Source organism: Pungitius pungitius, chromosome 3 (assembly GCF_949316345.1).
Source record: "Pungitius pungitius chromosome 3, fPunPun2.1, whole genome shotgun sequence".
NCBI classification, from domain to species: domain Eukaryota; kingdom Metazoa; phylum Chordata; class Actinopteri; order Perciformes; family Gasterosteidae; genus Pungitius; species Pungitius pungitius.
Genome location: NC_084902.1, coordinates 27,622,966 through 27,639,185, shown reverse-complemented (window position 1 = coordinate 27,639,185; position 16,220 = coordinate 27,622,966). Strand labels below are relative to the sequence as shown.

The 16,220-nt window shown below is 41.2% G+C and overlaps 2 protein-coding genes across 5 annotated transcripts; both read left to right on the top strand.

Moving 5' to 3' along the window:
* Window positions 1-387: 387 nt before the first annotated feature.
* LOC134127003 (uncharacterized) lies at window positions 388-15,556 on the top strand. Of its 4 annotated transcripts, XR_009955948.1 has the most exons (6): window positions 388-527; window positions 602-650; window positions 783-1,330; window positions 14,863-14,998; window positions 15,268-15,304; window positions 15,404-15,556. XR_009955948.1 is itself a non-coding variant. In XM_062561458.1 (5 exons), the coding sequence occupies exons 1-5, from the start codon at window positions 14,307-14,309 to the stop codon at window positions 15,548-15,550; spliced, it is 693 nt and encodes a 230-aa protein (XP_062417442.1). In that variant the 5' UTR covers window positions 14,097-14,306; the 3' UTR covers window positions 15,551-15,556. The 4 variants fall into 4 exon arrangements, 2 of the variants coding, with proteins under 2 accessions (XP_062417442.1, XP_062417441.1); XR_009955947.1 differs by having other exon boundaries at window positions 408-650; XM_062561458.1 differs by lacking the exons at window positions 388-527; window positions 602-650; window positions 783-1,330 and adding exons at window positions 14,097-14,379; window positions 14,466-14,774 and having other exon boundaries at window positions 14,872-14,998.
* On the top strand, window positions 4,292-10,119 carry LOC134126959 (OX-2 membrane glycoprotein-like). Its single transcript, XM_062560900.1, has 7 exons — window positions 4,292-4,363; window positions 7,824-8,162; window positions 8,238-8,525; window positions 8,599-8,637; window positions 8,722-8,815; window positions 8,955-8,999; window positions 9,158-10,119. The coding sequence occupies exons 1-7, from the start codon at window positions 4,309-4,311 to the stop codon at window positions 9,243-9,245; spliced, it is 948 nt and encodes a 315-aa protein (XP_062416884.1). The 5' UTR covers window positions 4,292-4,308; the 3' UTR covers window positions 9,246-10,119.
* Window positions 15,557-16,220: the final 664 nt, after the last annotated feature.

Genomic DNA, 16,220 nt, shown 5'->3' with positions numbered 1-16,220 from the left:
AACTCTTCCCACTTCCTGGTTTTGCACCAAAGTCCAGCTTTTGTTGTTTGTGTCGCTGCGTGGAAGGTGTGTGTATGTACACGTGACGTGACCCTCATGCTGAAAACGTGACTCAATTGTCGCATAGGCTGCATGACTTCACTCGCAGAGGCGCAAGAAGAAATATATATTTTACTATTAATAACAAAATAGTAATCAACAGTGACTTGGACAAGTAACTTTAATCTGATTACTTGTTTGGAAATAGTAACGCGTTGGATTGCTTGTTACTGAAAAAAGTGGTCATGAATAGTTTGTATTCAATTTGCACATAATATAACTTCATATAACTATCAGAATTATAATACTTCTCTGAAGAGAGTAAATACCAGCGTTGTTTATCAAACATTTCTTGTATTTACAGACATTTTAGAAGAGCGATTCATCTTCAGTTCTACTTTCATGGCAATCCTGGGTGCTTCAATCGGTGTAACCGTCTCTATTGCTGGACTCATCTTTGGGTTGATCTGCAAAAGAAAACTTCTTGGGTGAGAGACTAATATAAACGTGTGTGTGTGTCTATTTTGTGGTGCACTAACTCTGATGACTTCTAATTTTAAAGGTCAAAGTCAGCCGCACCACAGTCATCTGTATGTGAGACTCACGACTCTGTGAGTAAAGTCGCCTTTTTGATCATCTGAACCTTTTTAAACTCCCTCATGTAACCTCCAACCGCTTAATGACAAGCTGACGTCTCCATAGCAACAAGGACCGTGTGACAGTGAGAACATGTCTTCTCGTAGGTTGAAGACGACCCAGATGACCCGTATACCAGCCTCCAGCAACCAGCCGCTGACCTTTACCAGACCATCTGCCACTCAAGAAGCTCTAAAGACCAGGAAGTAGACGGAGGAGACTCTGATCAAAGTCACCAGGACACTTATGAATTTATGACACCGCAAGCAGCACCAGGACTGTGACTTGTGTTTGCACTTGTTTAGGATTCCTTTAATAAGATGTGATGTAAGTAGATGTTGATGAGCTGAAGGAGCTTTTGAGTCACATTTTATTCTCTTGTACTCGTTTGAACATACACACACCTTGTTATGAGTTGGGGCCTTTCTGATTGTCATTGTTGTGGTACAAAGTGAAGAATTTTGGTTCTTTTGGCCATGATTATTATCAATGTTGTTATTTTCATAGTTATTAATAATCATGTTGATTTTTCACGTTGAACTGACCGTGTTTCTCTACCTGACTGGTCTCACACCAGTGGACAGTGGGAACCACACCTGTGTGTGTTCAAGTCATGGTGAGACCGTTACCCTCCATCTGAATATCACTGTGGAAGGTGAACCCATTTTATGCATTATTACTTGCGTGCTTCCTTTTACAAAGTAAAACCTGTCATGTATCTGACAAAGAGGTGAGAGAGAGAGAGAGAGACACACACATCTCACTCGCTCTTCTGTAGAGCTCGAGCTCTGCTGATTCCATTTCGGGTGAAGTGACACCTGTTGTCCACTAGGTGGTGCGCTTTTTCTTTGGGATAAATGTATCCCTTATTAAATTGTACTACAGTGATCATAAGAGACAATAAATTATCTAAAATAAATAAACAGCTGAAGATAAACACGTTAGTCCCGTCTCTGAATCTGTCTCATATTCCACTTGGAATAACTAACCATATTAACTAATCATGTTTTCAGCTGTTTTCCTATTTAGATATTCCTGATCCCTTATTCTAACATAATCTAAAATGTGACGCCTTCTTGGTTCTTTGTGTCATGAGTATTCTGCCGATGCAAGAAGGATGTTTATGATTGTGACAAGTAATACTTTCAAGATGTGAAACCAGAAGTTTGCCTTAAACAAGTAATTATTACCGATTCACAATATGTAAACACAATATGAATCGTATATTCCCAGTGAGGATTTTTTGGTTGAAAAGACGTTGAATAAACGTCTATGCCCGACGTTGCAAAATGGTTTAAAAGTGAAAGTTTTTGCAACGTATTTGTTGACATTGAAAAGACGTCTATGTTTAGACCACATATCAACGTAATTTTTAATACGGTAAAATGTTGTCCTCTACTTTATGCTATAGCATTATTTCATAGGTGTAAAAAGAAATGATGTCCAGATTTGTACGTTTACCACCGATATTAAAAATGACGTTGAAAACGGGTCAAAACATAGACGTCTATTCAACATCTTTTCAATGGCAAAATTGCTTGCTGGAAAAGTACAAGTTACACACAGTCACAGTTGTCATGTCAACAGCCCTTAACAAGGACAACACATTTGATTCATTGGTATTTATTAATATAACACAAAATACATTTCCTATACAAAAAGATAATACAAAAAAATATATATATTTTGTGAACATAAACTATGAAATTATAAGTGCAGCAACGACATGAACCAGTTAGTTTAGAATTTTGTGTTTTTAGCACATTTTTCTGAATCATTGGAACTTCATTTTCAGAATCTGTAACAAGATCTGGCCATGTATCCTGTGGGGGAAACATGGTGCAGGGTGGTGCAGTGCGGAATACGGTAACAATGTCAAGTGTGTTTTTCTGGTTTCACTTTTTGATCTTTTACAAGTGGCTGTAGATCATTTTGCAAATTGACCTATTTACTGTTGGTAATTTAGATGCACTTTTTGCCATGGAATAGATCAAAGCTGATCTTCTTATAGGGACATGCACATTTAGTGGAAAACATAGATCGGCCAAGTGGTGGAGAGCTCCATCGGGTTAAGTTAACGTGTGCTCACCTGTGTGTGTATGCATTATGGGTGTGTGTGTGTGTGCAAGGTGTACAACATGATTAATAAATCTGTGAACAGATGTAAGCTCTACCAAGTTCTATCAAAACACGGTGGGACATCAATTCAGTGGAACTCTAATACAAAATTAAACTTTATTGGAGTTCCCATTGGCTGTCAATGTCTGTCATTCACACAATAGCTGTATATCATAATGTCATAATATCATAATAATGTAATCAAATATAAAACCAAAGCTATTTGCCCCTGACAGGATATTAACTTATAATATAAAAAGCTGTGTAGTTGGCTTCTTGTTGAGTTCAATGCAGACAGATTCCAGATGAGAATCCTATTTCAAACACGTCTGGTCCTGTGAAGTGAGCTCTGACATTGATGCACATGGTTTGTTTCCTGCAGGTCAAACCTCTCTGGTCCATTGTCAGCACGAGGTGTTAGCAGCTCTAGGAGACAACACCTACTTGAGCTGTTGTGTTGCTCGTTTCATTGATGCTTGTTTCTGCTGCAGCGACATGAAAGAGATGAGATATTTCACAACAGCAGTGGTGTGCATGTTATATAACAAACCTTGCAGGTTAATGGCTATCACAAGACCTGGAAATTAAATTAAACTGTGAGTTAAGCTATTTTAGAAGGTTGTAGTTCAAATCGACCTTTGTCTTTTTGATTGCAATTCTCAGCACTTTTAAGTATTTATGCAGCTAGAAGCAATGCACTTGTTCAGACTTTTTGGAATTTAATGTTTTATTGTGAAAAAAGAAAACAATGTTGTCTACCTTCAGGTAATTAATGTCTCTTGGATTCACTGTGGCTGCAACAAAGTGAATAGTAGAAGTTTGCATCTAACATATAATGTTTTTATATTTTGGTAACATTCAGCATATTCTGGTTAAATGAGCAGCGTAACAAACAGGGAAATGTGCCGTGCACCTCAAGCATCTAGTGTTCTGTGTGGGGAAGAAGCATTAAGGCTCAAATTCCCATCAGAGAAAGAGTTTATGAATTAACTGTGTTGCACTTTAGTTTAGTTTGTGGGAAAATGTTATTTATTGCTCAACAGAAGCTAATACACATTGACTTTCAGGTTGTTATTGTGAACAGTGGTAATGATTTCAATCATCAATGTCAAAACATTCAATTTATTCACTTATATATATATATATGTTTTGTTTGGTTGGACGTTTTGTTTGCTTATGTTAACTCCATGTTTACTGTTGCCCTGGGTTACATCCATAAAAAGAATCTCCTGACACTATACAAACAAACGGCAGAACACCATTCAAATAAAAGGACAGTGATGTTTCGTCTATCTATCTTTATATGTTTGTCATGGGACACAGATCCACGCAAAACCACTAAATCAATAAAATGTAAAAACTTGGTGAACATCCATACTTGTTTCCCCAGCTGTGTGTGTGTTTGTCAGCTGGGTGTCATTACGTGCATCAAGTTATAGGGCATGACTCACCTTGGATTACCTGTGCGCATGCGATCGCACAGAGGCGACCGATAGGTATCCGTATGCAGTCAGGATGTGGCACCGTGCAGTCATACATCTACTTTGTGCCTTTGGATTCTTTCACAAAGGTGCGTAAGAGATGATACAAGTAGATGTGTTTCCTCACCTTTAGATCATTAGATCACTATTATTATTTCATGTGATTTTAAAAGGCAGCTGTTACTCGTGTATGTTTATTGGACTTAAGTTTTTGACGGGTATAATATATATTGCAAAAGAAACAAACAAACACAATCCCTAAAATAGCAAAAAAAGTCTGGCGACGGGTTAAAAGAAGCCGGAGTTGCTGATTTATTTCTATTAGCAACATTTATTATGAACTGACAACTCAACATTTTGGTAAAATACATTTTTAAGAAATTATGAACATCACCTGGTGCACAGACACTGCTATTGCCGAGAGTCCCTGCTCTGCTAAGCTGGACCATCTCATGGTTAGGTGTAGAGCTTTCTACCTGCCCAGAAAGTTTACACCAACTGTTGTGACTGCAGCCTATATACCCCAGACGCCAGAGGTGGAAAGTAACGAATTACATTTACTCGCGTTACTGTAATTGAGTAGTTTTTTTGTGTACTTCTACTTTTTAAATTATTATTTTTTTAAATAGTTTTAATAGGGCCGGGACTCGATTAAAAACATTAATCTAATTAATTAGAGGCTTTGTAATTAATTAATCGAAATTAATCGCATATATTATACATATATATTTCTCAGGTCATAAATATATGAGGTCTCAGGTCATAAATATATGACATAAATATATGACCTGAGAAAAGTGAGAAGTCATTTTTTTCACATGGATTTTTATTTTTATTCAACCAATTCCAGTGTAGCAATAGCATATTTAGAAATATAGTACTTTCAGAAATTCAGGTAGCCTATAGGTAAGTAGACCTTCTGTAAACTATGTTTTTTTAAGTAGACCAATACTTTCAAGTACATTCAGAACATTCGTTATTTTTTCAGACGTGGTCTTAGTTACCCTGGTCCTTAAACCAGTCATCTGGTGCAGTGTGGGTTGGGTGTGGGTCCTTGTACCCGGAGTGGGGCTAACGTCCACGCTAGCTGCTAATTGTTTTGCGTTGAGGTGATACTTGAGGCTCAATGTGAATTCCTTGTTGCGTAGCTTGCACACAACCATGCTCTTATCGACGCTTCCATCCGTGTGTTTATTATAATAAGATTTCCCATTCACGGGGCCACCCGACACGGTCTCGTCAGCTTCTTCGTTCATGTTCACTGTGGTTTGTTGTTGTCTGAAGTCATGAACGCTAGTTGGTGCTCCAGTATAATCGCTCCCCCCGAAACTCATCCAGTGAGAAACGTTCCGCGGTGCAAAAAAAAGTGTAAAAATGCGTAACAAATGTGTAATGCGTTAGTTTTATGTGTAATTAATTAATCTTAATTCATATTGTAATTAATTAATCGCAATTAACGCGCTAAAGTCCCGGCCCTAATTTTTAAGTATTTTTTTAAATCTGTAATTTTACTTTTACTTAAGTATTTTTTGTTTGAAGTATTGTACTTCGCTACATTTTAAATCATATCCGTTACTGAGTAAAAAAAAAATGCAAAGGAAAAAAAAATGTGCCCAGGAAACTAACGTCACTGCACTGATTGAGTGATGAGCGGGAGAACGAACGCGCTAGACAAGAATGATGGAGACGGACGAAACAGACGCAAACGCAGCTGAAATCGAATGAAAAATACAAAGCATAGGCGCTAAACCGGAAGTACGTAGATTTTCACAGTAAGAATCGACGCAACTGTCTGTAATGACAGCGGTTACCAGGGTAACAAGAGGAGAAAAGTTCATTAACGGATATAAATAAATAATCCTGGTCTGACGGGATGTGTTAGCAGCAGTAGGTGACTACACTCGCTGCTCTGATATTTATTGTCCACGTATTGTTTTTCTTCAGTCAGCAGAGCAGAGACAGTTTAAGGAGATCGGAGAGTAAACGGTCCGCCACTGGAGTGCATACGTCCCGACGTCAGTGGCCCGAACCTGAAATGACACCGCTGCTTTACTGAATCCACAGTTCATGCCATATTTAGTGGTTGTAGTAATGTTTAAAATGTTTTATTGGATGATCTGCACTAAAATCATCTATCTCTTTTATTTTTATTTTATTATTTTTGCTATTACACTTTAATTTGTAAAGCTCTTCCTTCAATTAAAAACAACTAGATTGAGATTTATTTTCCCATGTCTTTTTTAACTACACTAGAATCCTGCACCCTACCCAGCTGTTAATTTCTGTTGTTCGGGTCAACCAGAGGTCCCTGCCTCTCCCACTCAGTGTACAACCTCATATTGGAATGTTTGATAATAATAAATTTGTGTAAAATTGCCATCCGTTTGAGTAACTTCCTCCAACTGACTGACCTGTGTTTGTTCCCCACGCCTTCCCTAGACTACCCCAATAAAGGGAACCTAACAATAGACTTCAGTTCAGCATTTAACACCATCATCCCCTCCAAACTGATCACCAAACTCAGAGATATGGACATCAACGCGTATACTGGACTTCCTAACCAACAGACCCCAATCAGACAGGGTAGAGAACCACACCTCCTCAACCCTCATCCTTAACACCAGTGTCCCACAGGGCTGCGTGATGAGCCCTCTCCTTTACTCCCTCTTCTTCTTCAAATGTAGACCTGTACATAGTTCTAATAACATGGCCTCATCAGCAACAACGATGAGTCGGCCTACAGGAAAGACGTACAGCACTTTTCTGAGTGGTGGCACCATCGCAAGTATCCTCACCGACTGTATCACGATGTGGTGCTGCAGTTGCTCTGCTGCGGACAGAAAATCATTCTAGAGGGTGAAAACTGCCCAACGCATCATTGCTTCCTCACTCCCCAGCATTTAGACCGTCCAGCATAAAAGATGTCTGCAGAGGGCGCGCAGCATCGTGAAGGACAACTCTCACCCTGGCCATAGACCGTTTGCTCTTCTTCCCTCTGGAAAGCGCTAAAGGGACCTCTATAGGTCCAGCAGGTTCAGGAACAGCTTCTTCCCTGCTGAACTCTGCACCACCGTGATAGCCCCTCGCCCCAACACCTCTCCAATGACACAAGAACTTCCAGACAGTGAACCTTTTGCACTTCAATTATGTCATATTTGCACAATTATGCCACATTTGCACTACCATGCAATTCATTTAAATATACCCGTAGATATACTTAGCACTTTATCAGCTTTTTTGCACTACTATAGATTCTAAACTGCATAAAACTAATAATCTAAGGTGAGGCTATTTAGTTTCTGTAAGAAAAAAAGAAGGGATCAAATATGTTTTGTTAATCTGTAAGCTGTTAAGCGGTTCTAGCGTGAATACTGTTCTATCCCTAATATGAACCAAAAAACGAAACATCAGTTCAGCGCCATGGAACACTAATCCAAAATAAAACTTATTGACTATGAAAATTCCACAGATTGCGGATGAGGATCTTATTTCATGTCTGGTCCTGTGAAGTGAGCTCTGGCATTGATGCACATGGTGTGTTTCCTGCAGGTCAAACCTCTCTGGTCCAATGTCAGCACGATGTGTTAGATGCTCTAGGAGATAACACCTACTTGAGCTGTTGGTTGATGCAGTCTAAAGATGTTGTGCAAGTCACGTGGCAGAAAATGATTCCTGGTGGGACGAAGGATGTCGCTTCTTACAACAAACACTTTGGTCAGAAAGTGACTCCTGGGTTTCGGGGAAGAGTGGAGTTTAAATCTGATGGACTGCAGAACAGCTCCATAGTGATTAGAAACGTGACTGACCAGGATGAAGGATGCTATCGTTGTTTGTTTAACATGTACCCCGATGGTGCATTCACTGGAATAACATGCCTCCAGCTCTATGGTAAGAATAGTGAAATAATCCTCCATCTCCTCTGTAATATTGCCATGGTAACATCTAATGGTCTTTTCTCTGCAGAGCTGCATGAACCCTTTCTACACGTCAGAGAGTCACTCTCTGCTGAAGAGCTAGTCGTGTCCTGCTCAGCCACAGGTCGACCTGCTCCCACGGTAACGCTGACTGTCCTCCACCACAACTCCACCAGCGTCACCAACACCAATGGAACAGTCACCGTCACCACTACAGCTGTGCTGTCTCGTCTCCATGACAACAGCCACCGGGTTGGATGTGCAGCGCGAGTGCTCTCCGGTCGTCAGATAGATGTGTATGAGATGATTCCTGAGGTCACACTGTCGCCTCCTGGTGGTGAGAAACACTCCTAAAGACACTGATTCATGGGTTGATGAATAGTTTATGAGTTCATGTTTTTATTTCCCAGGTTTAGATGTTGAATCTGGATCTGATAACAGTGATTTCAGTGAGTTAACCTTCATGTGGTCTCACATACATATTAACATTTGATCTGTAGTTGCTTCATGAATGTTTTTCTCTTTTCTCTCAGTTGTTCCTTTGATCACTGGTTTGGTCGTCATAGTGATCTGTGTTGCTGCTGCTGCTGTCATTGCTTTTTGGCTTAAACAGAAACACCAGAACCGGTAACTTTTATCTTTTCATTAATCATCATTTTGTTCTGATACCAGTGTGTCACAGTTAATATGGACATGACTGATGCAAACCTTTTAAGAATAAATCCACAATTAAATACTTATTCATTTTGTTTCTTGAATCCATCAGTGAGCCACAAAGGGACCCCGAGGACAACAAGAGAGACACTAATGAGTGAGTCTATTAAAGTCATTCTTCTCTTTGTAATAACAATTCAGTCCCCTCTGATTCTGGGCTTCACTTTTCTTGCTTATCAGACTGAACTGTTATTTCTGCACTGTATGTTTATCCACATCTCTGTTGTTCACTGACTAAATGTTTTTTATCTGAAGGCCTGTAACACCTTTGATGTATCTGGAAAACATGAAAACCGTGACGAAGCAGAACGTTCTGTGCGATTTAAAAGAAACCGTTTCCTGAACAACACAACCCAGAAGACTGAAAGACTGAAAAAGAAAAGCTGATGGAAACTCTATATATCTTATATATATGTTTTGAGATAGCATAGAGAAGTTGTTTTCTATTGTAAATGTTGATGATCAATTCATAATTTAATATTTCCAGCAGATATAAATGTTTCAGGTTCACGGTTTGACTTGTTTACTTATTGTTCGTAATCAACTTTTACGTAGTACATGTGTCTTGGATTCACTATGACTGCAACAGTGGGATAGAAGCTAAAGAGATTTTAACTCTCTGGAGGTCATGTGACTGATTCATCTCAGTTCATTCTAAGTACTGTGGTCTTAAGGGAACCTTTGTTGTTAGTCTTCAGGGAAAGGACGGTGGTCTTCAGGGATTGCTCTTGTTATCACTGTTGCTGTGTTGCTCATTTCAATGATTATTGTTGCTGCTGCAGTTACACTTGTTCAGGCTTTGGAATTTAATGTTTCATTGTCAGAAAAAAATAAATGTTTAATTTAATTTAATTAATGTCACTTGGATTAAGTGTGACTGCAACATAGTGAATGCCTCTAACATACTAATGTACTAATTCTCATCACAGAATTTGGGAGTTTTAAATATATTTATGTATGTATTATTAAATGTATTATTTTGCAAGCCAAAAAGGAATAGTTCATGCTGAGTTGAGTTATTGCTCAATGGACGCTGATACACACTTATTGTGAAATTGTCACGGTTTGGGTTTGTTTCCTGTTTTATTTTTTTGTTCCCTGCCTCTTGTGTCCCTGAGTTAACTTTACTTCCTGCCTTGTCCTGTCATCCCCTGTGATTGTCTGCCATGTCCCTTATTGTTTCTATCTGTATCCAATCACCTGCACATCCCAGTGTATTTAAGCCATGTGTTTCTTTTGTCCTTTGTCGCATCATTCAATGTAGTCAAACCCAAACTGTGACAGAAATACAGTAGTATTGATTTCAATCATCAATGTCAAAATGTTCAATACGTTTTAAAATGTTTTTTATTTTATTTTTTAATGATGTATTTGCTAGCAGATTACATATAAATTATATATATATATATATATATATTGTGGCAACCCACGGGCACAGCCTCCTGGACAGCGCCTCAGGAGACTGCCCAGGAGAAGAGATCAGCACCAAGGTCAGGGGCACCAAATAGCAAGAGGTCAGATGTCCAAAAGGAGAAACGCCCCCCCCCCTCCTCCCCCCTCTGGAGAAAACGAGCGGCGCAGGTGCGGCTCATGAGGCTGATGAAGGTTGGCCACCCTATGAAGGACCAACCATTCCAACAGCACGGGGGACGAGGCGTGAGGAGCTGACGTTATCCAAAGCGACTTACAATAAGTGCATTTCCACATAGAGATACAAACTCAGAAGAACAAGTAACAAGAAAGTACATTTTTCATCAAATAAGCAGTTTCAAAACATGTTATAGAAAAGTGCCATTATAAGTACAATTTAAGTGCTACCATTTGTTAGTGCTACGGTTGGGTTTTAGTCAAGGTGGAGTCTAAAAAGGTGTGTCTTGAGTTTATCGACGGAAGATGTAGAGGCTCTCTGCAGTCCTGATGTCATCGGAGAGCTCATTCCACCATCTGGTAGCCAGGACAGCAAAGAGTTGTGATCTCGCCGAGTGCTTTTCTCTCAGTGAGGGAGGAACAAGCAGCTTGGCAGATGCAGATCGGAGTGTGCGTGTTGGGATGTAGGGTTTCACCATGTCCTGGATGTAGACTGGTCCCGATCCATTCACAGTATGGTACGTCAGTACCAATGTTTTGAACTGAATGCGGGCAGCCACTGGTAACCAATGAAGAGAACGGAGAAGTGGTGTGGTGTGGGAGTATTTCGGAAGGTTGAAGACCAGTCGAGCTGCCACATTCTGGATGAGCTGCAGAGGTCGAATGGCGGCAGTATGGAGACCTGCCAGGAGAGAGTTACAGTAGTCAAGGCGGGAGATGACAGGAGCCTGAATCAGTACCTGCGCCGCCTTCTGAGTGAGAAGGGGTCGTATTCTCCTGAGGTTGTAGAGCGTGTATCTACAGGATCGTGTTGTCGCTGAGATGTTGGCAGTCAGGGAGAGTTGGGAGTCAAGTGTCACGCCGAGGTTCCTGGCATTCTGAATGGGCGTTAACACGGAGTCGCCGAAGTTAACAGTCAGGTCCTGAGTGGGAGAGTTTTTTCCAGGGAGGAAAAGTAGTTCGGTCTTGTCGGGGTTGATCTTCAGGTGATGAGCAGACATCCACTGCGAGATGTCAGTGAGACATGCAGAGATCCGTGCCGCCACCTGATTGTCCGAGTCGGGGAAGGAGAGAATTAGTTGGGTGTCGTCGGCATAGCTGTGATAGGAGAAACCATGTGAGCGAATGACGGAGCCAAGAGACTTGGTGTAAATTGAGAAGAGGAGGGGACCCAGGACGGAGCCCTGAGGAACTCCAGTATGAAAGAGGACAAGGTTCCGACACCCAGTGTTGTGCCTGAACGCGCTCATTGAACGATAGTTCATGAACTCGTTCATATTTTGGGCGAACGTGAACTGAACGTACTGTATTAATGCCCGATGAACGTTACTGTGAACTCGTTCATTCTGGTGTCTGTGAACGGCACATTCTTTCAGGTTAACATCGTTCAATGGGGTGCCAGATTTCTATAGAAAACACACCTAAACGCGCCTTAATAAGTAGCGGAAAAAACACCATCTGGCAACACCAGCCACCAGAGTCGCACCACGCATGCGTCATAAAAAAAAGAAATGCATGGAGGGGACAGCTGCGTGTAGCAAAGAGGCGGCGTTTAATAATTTAAGAGTTTCATGAAGTTACTGACAAGGTCGGTGAGGATGGGAGGAATCTGACCATTCTTTGCAAACATTTGCACCTTAATGATTACTGTCCTGATTTTATTCCTTATTTAAAAAAGACCATTCAAGCAGCATGTGTTTGAGAATGTACTGTAGGGGTGAACGCTGCAGCTGCTGCTACTGTGAAGTGAATGGACAGCAACATTAAAGCAATAAAGGGGAAATGCTGTCCCCTCAATGCTAATGTAAACCCTGGTTGGATAAGGATTCAAAATTGGATATGAAGATTAACTCTGATGCATAGCTTCAATATTAAAACTGATAAAATAATTGCTGTCTGTGGTTCTGGGCTGTGGCAATAATTTAAAAAAATAATAGCTTGCAGCAACATATGGAAAAAAATGAACTGAACTAGTTGGAACTGTGAACTTAGTTCAAATATTTTGAAGTTTGAACTATGAACTGAACTAGTTCATTTTAAAATTTGTAAACTGATCTTTGAACTAGTTCATGTAGAAAGTGAACTTTCCCAACACTGCCGACACCGATCCTCTCCAAGTTACCCGGTAGGTGCGACCGTCAAGGTAGGATGAGAGGAGAGCGCGGAACCTGTGACACCAAGTTCCTGAAGGGTGGAGATGAGGATCTGGTGGTTTACTGTGTCGAATGCTGCAGAAAGTTCCAGAAGGATGAGGACAGAGGAGAGAGAGGCGGCTCTAGCAGCGTGGAGTTGCTCCGAGAGAGCGAGGAGAGCAGTCTCTGTGGAATGGCCCGCCTTGAAGCTTGACTGGTGGGGGTCAAGGAGGTTGTTACGATGGCAATAGGAGGAGAGATGGCTCGTTAAAAAGTTTTGGACATGAAGGGAAGAAGAGATACCGGTCTGTAGTTGTTTTCTTCAGAAGGGTTGAGGGTGGGTTTCTTCAGGAGTGGGTCAACTCTTGCCTCCTTCAGAGTGTTGGGGAAACAGCCAGATAACAGAACATTGTTAATGAGACAAGTGAGGAAAGGAAGGAGATCGGGGGCGATCGACTGTAGAATGTGGGATGGAATGGGGTCGAGGGGGCAGGTGGTGGGACGGGCAGAGGTTACCAAGGTAAGAACTTGGTTAGGAGACAGGGGTGTGAAACAGGGAAGCGAGGGCGATAGAGGTGAAGTCTGTGGGATATAGTTGGAAGGAGGTGGGTTGGAGAAGGAGAAGCGTATGTCAGCTATTTTTTTGTCAAAGTAGGTGACAAAGTCTCCTGGAAGAAGGGTGGAGGGGGGAGGAGGACTGGGGGGTTCGAGGAGGTTAGTGAAGATAGAAAATAGTTTTTTGGGGTTGGAAAATGAGGACTCAATTCTGGATTGGTAGAAAGCGCTTTTTGCAGCGGAGATGGAGGCAGAAAAAGAGGAAAGAAGCGACTGAAACGCATGCAGGTCATCAGGTGGTTTGTATTTACGCCATTTCCTTTCGGGATGCTCGCAGAGTGGCTCTCGTAGCACGCACCGGTTCAGACAACCACGGAGCTGGAGGGGATCTGCCAGCCCGTTGAGTCTTAAGTGGACACAGCGAGTCGAGAGAGGAGGACAGAGTGGTTAGGAGAGTCTCTGCGGCAACGTTCGGATGCAAAAGTGCGCAAGAGTCGGTTGAGGGGAGAGCCGACATGTGTGTCAATCCCCGGTGTTTTTCTGTGATTTCCGCAGTAAGGAGACGGACAGCCTGGTTGGACCTATTGAACCGATGGCTCAAAGAGGAAGAACCTTTTCTGGTGCAGCTAGTCGTGCATCCGAGTGCCATCATTTCACTCACACCCGTTGGTTTCAACTATGTATATATACAGTATATATATATATATATATATATGACCTCACAGTTATCAAGTTAGGATAGCAAGAAATACAATGATATAGATACTTTCATACAAAAAAAGATTGAGTGGCTCGAGAGTCACGCAACCACTGTAAGTGTAAAATAGTCTGTAGACTGCTGGAGTTTTCAACAGTTATTTGTCAGGTGCTGATAAGCCTTTGGACTCCAGCTTCTATAAAAACACAAGGGAACAGTCAGTTTGGCTCCTCTCTCCTTCTCTAAACTCTGAGGGTGATTTAACTTGCATTGAGATCTGTGTCAAGCACAAAGATAAAGGTTTTCTTTCACTCACTAGAGGACACGTGTTGCACTTCCTTCCTTCCACTGGCTGGAGAGATGTGTTCGGTGGTCTGTGGTTGTTTGCAGCGTCGCTTACAGACTGCAGCTCTTCTCACAGCTCTCTGCCATCATGGACCAGCGGACGCTGTTGTGTTGCGTTGTTCTTCTTCTTCTGCTGCTGTGCTTGTGTTTGGACGCTGAAGGTACTGAACTGACCTTTGTTGAGAGTGATTTGGTTCTGCTGTTGGCCTGTATTACCTTCCCAATTTTTTATTTATTTGTTTTGCAGTGTATGAATATAAAACCATCGGGAGAGGACCTGACGTCACTCCCATCTGCACCAATACAACAGAGCAGGTCATAACGCTCTTAGTGTGTAAGATCAGAACTTACAGGACTGGAGGAGAGTGTCGTCTGCTGTATCGATACGGAGGAGACTTTGAGCATGAATGCGACTCCAGGTTCACACTTAAGATGGAGAAACAGACCGTGTTTCTCCACCTGACTGGTCTCACACCAGTGGACAGTGGGAACCACACCTGTTGGTGTTCTCTTATTAGTCAGACGGTTACCCTCCATCTGAACATCACTGTGGAAGGTAAACCCATTTTATGCATTTTTACTTGCAGGCTTCCTGTTACAGAGTAAAACCTGTCATGTATCTGACAAAGAGGTTTTTCTTTAAGATGTTTCAGAGGAAGGAGAGAGAGAGAGCGGCGTGACGTCACACACGTGGGTTCTAAACGTGTTTATCGCTGCAACAACAGTCATTTCTATAACTGCAGTTATCTTTGGGTTGATCTACAGGGTAACAAGACATAGGTAAGTTCAACACTGTAATACACCTGTTGGGAATAAATTACCAGCACACATCATTAAGAAATGTGGTGAATAAACATTTTCTATATACAATTTGTTAGTTAAAGTAGATGTTTAAAAGACTTCAAATGTGCTGCACTCATAATTTTCAGCACTTTACTGTCAGAAGCAATGGAGGAAGACGATGCCTTTCAGTTTTTTACGTCGTACTTAGAATAGAGGAAATTAAGATAAAGATAAGTTACTAATGCATTGTTTCTTTTAACCTTCAGAAGACAAACACAACCGCTGCGCAGTCCTCAAAACATGGTGCAGAAACAATGTCCCCTCTTTTTTACCAACATATCAATGTGCTTCGTCTGGCTTTACTCATTTTAGTGAGTTTCAAAGTCACGTGTCTTTCTGCAGGAGCCGGAAGCCATCGAGCCGTACAGCACCTTCATGTGGAGGGACAGCGTGCTTTATTCAACTGTCGGCCCACACAACTGTCCCAACAACAGGAACCAATCAAACACGTCCACCACAGAGGACACACGTCCAGAGGCTCTTCTGTAGAGCTCGAGCTCTAAGAAATAAACAGCTGAAGCTTAACACGTTGGTCCCGTCTCTGAATCGGTCTCATATTTCATTTGGAATAACTAACAAATCAACTAATCATGTTATCGGCTGTTCTTCCAGAGTTTGAGATGGTTGCACAAAATGTAATAAGAAAAGTTTGAAAGGATGGATTAATCGTGGGCTGCAACCAAACAAGAGAAGTGGAACATGTGATCAAAATAATTATATGATAAAAGCCCCTTCTCGGTCAAACCTGGATCATGGGGCTGTAAATGTTGCACATGGTGTAGTCTTGTGAACCAATCTTGTTTGGTTTATATATTTGAGGTTTTGTTCCCTGAAAGAGTTTGCATGCTTTAATGTTCAAAATACATTTTATTTTTCTTTCGGTGTCAGTCTGAAAACATTGCTTTGTCACTTCATGATGACAAAAATGACATGGAAGTACAACAATACAAAGCATTATGGGACACATCCAATACCCGACTGCAATATGGATGAATGAATGTTGTCTTATTTTCACTTTTACACATTTGGTTAAAGAGAAGTTTAGACCTGTCTCCTCATCGAGGGGAACTTTTTGAAAATGAGGCTTGTTGGAGCGTAAAATGTTATGCGTGTGATCGCAATTATAGTAATGAGAATCCTTCTTATGGTAAAACCAAAC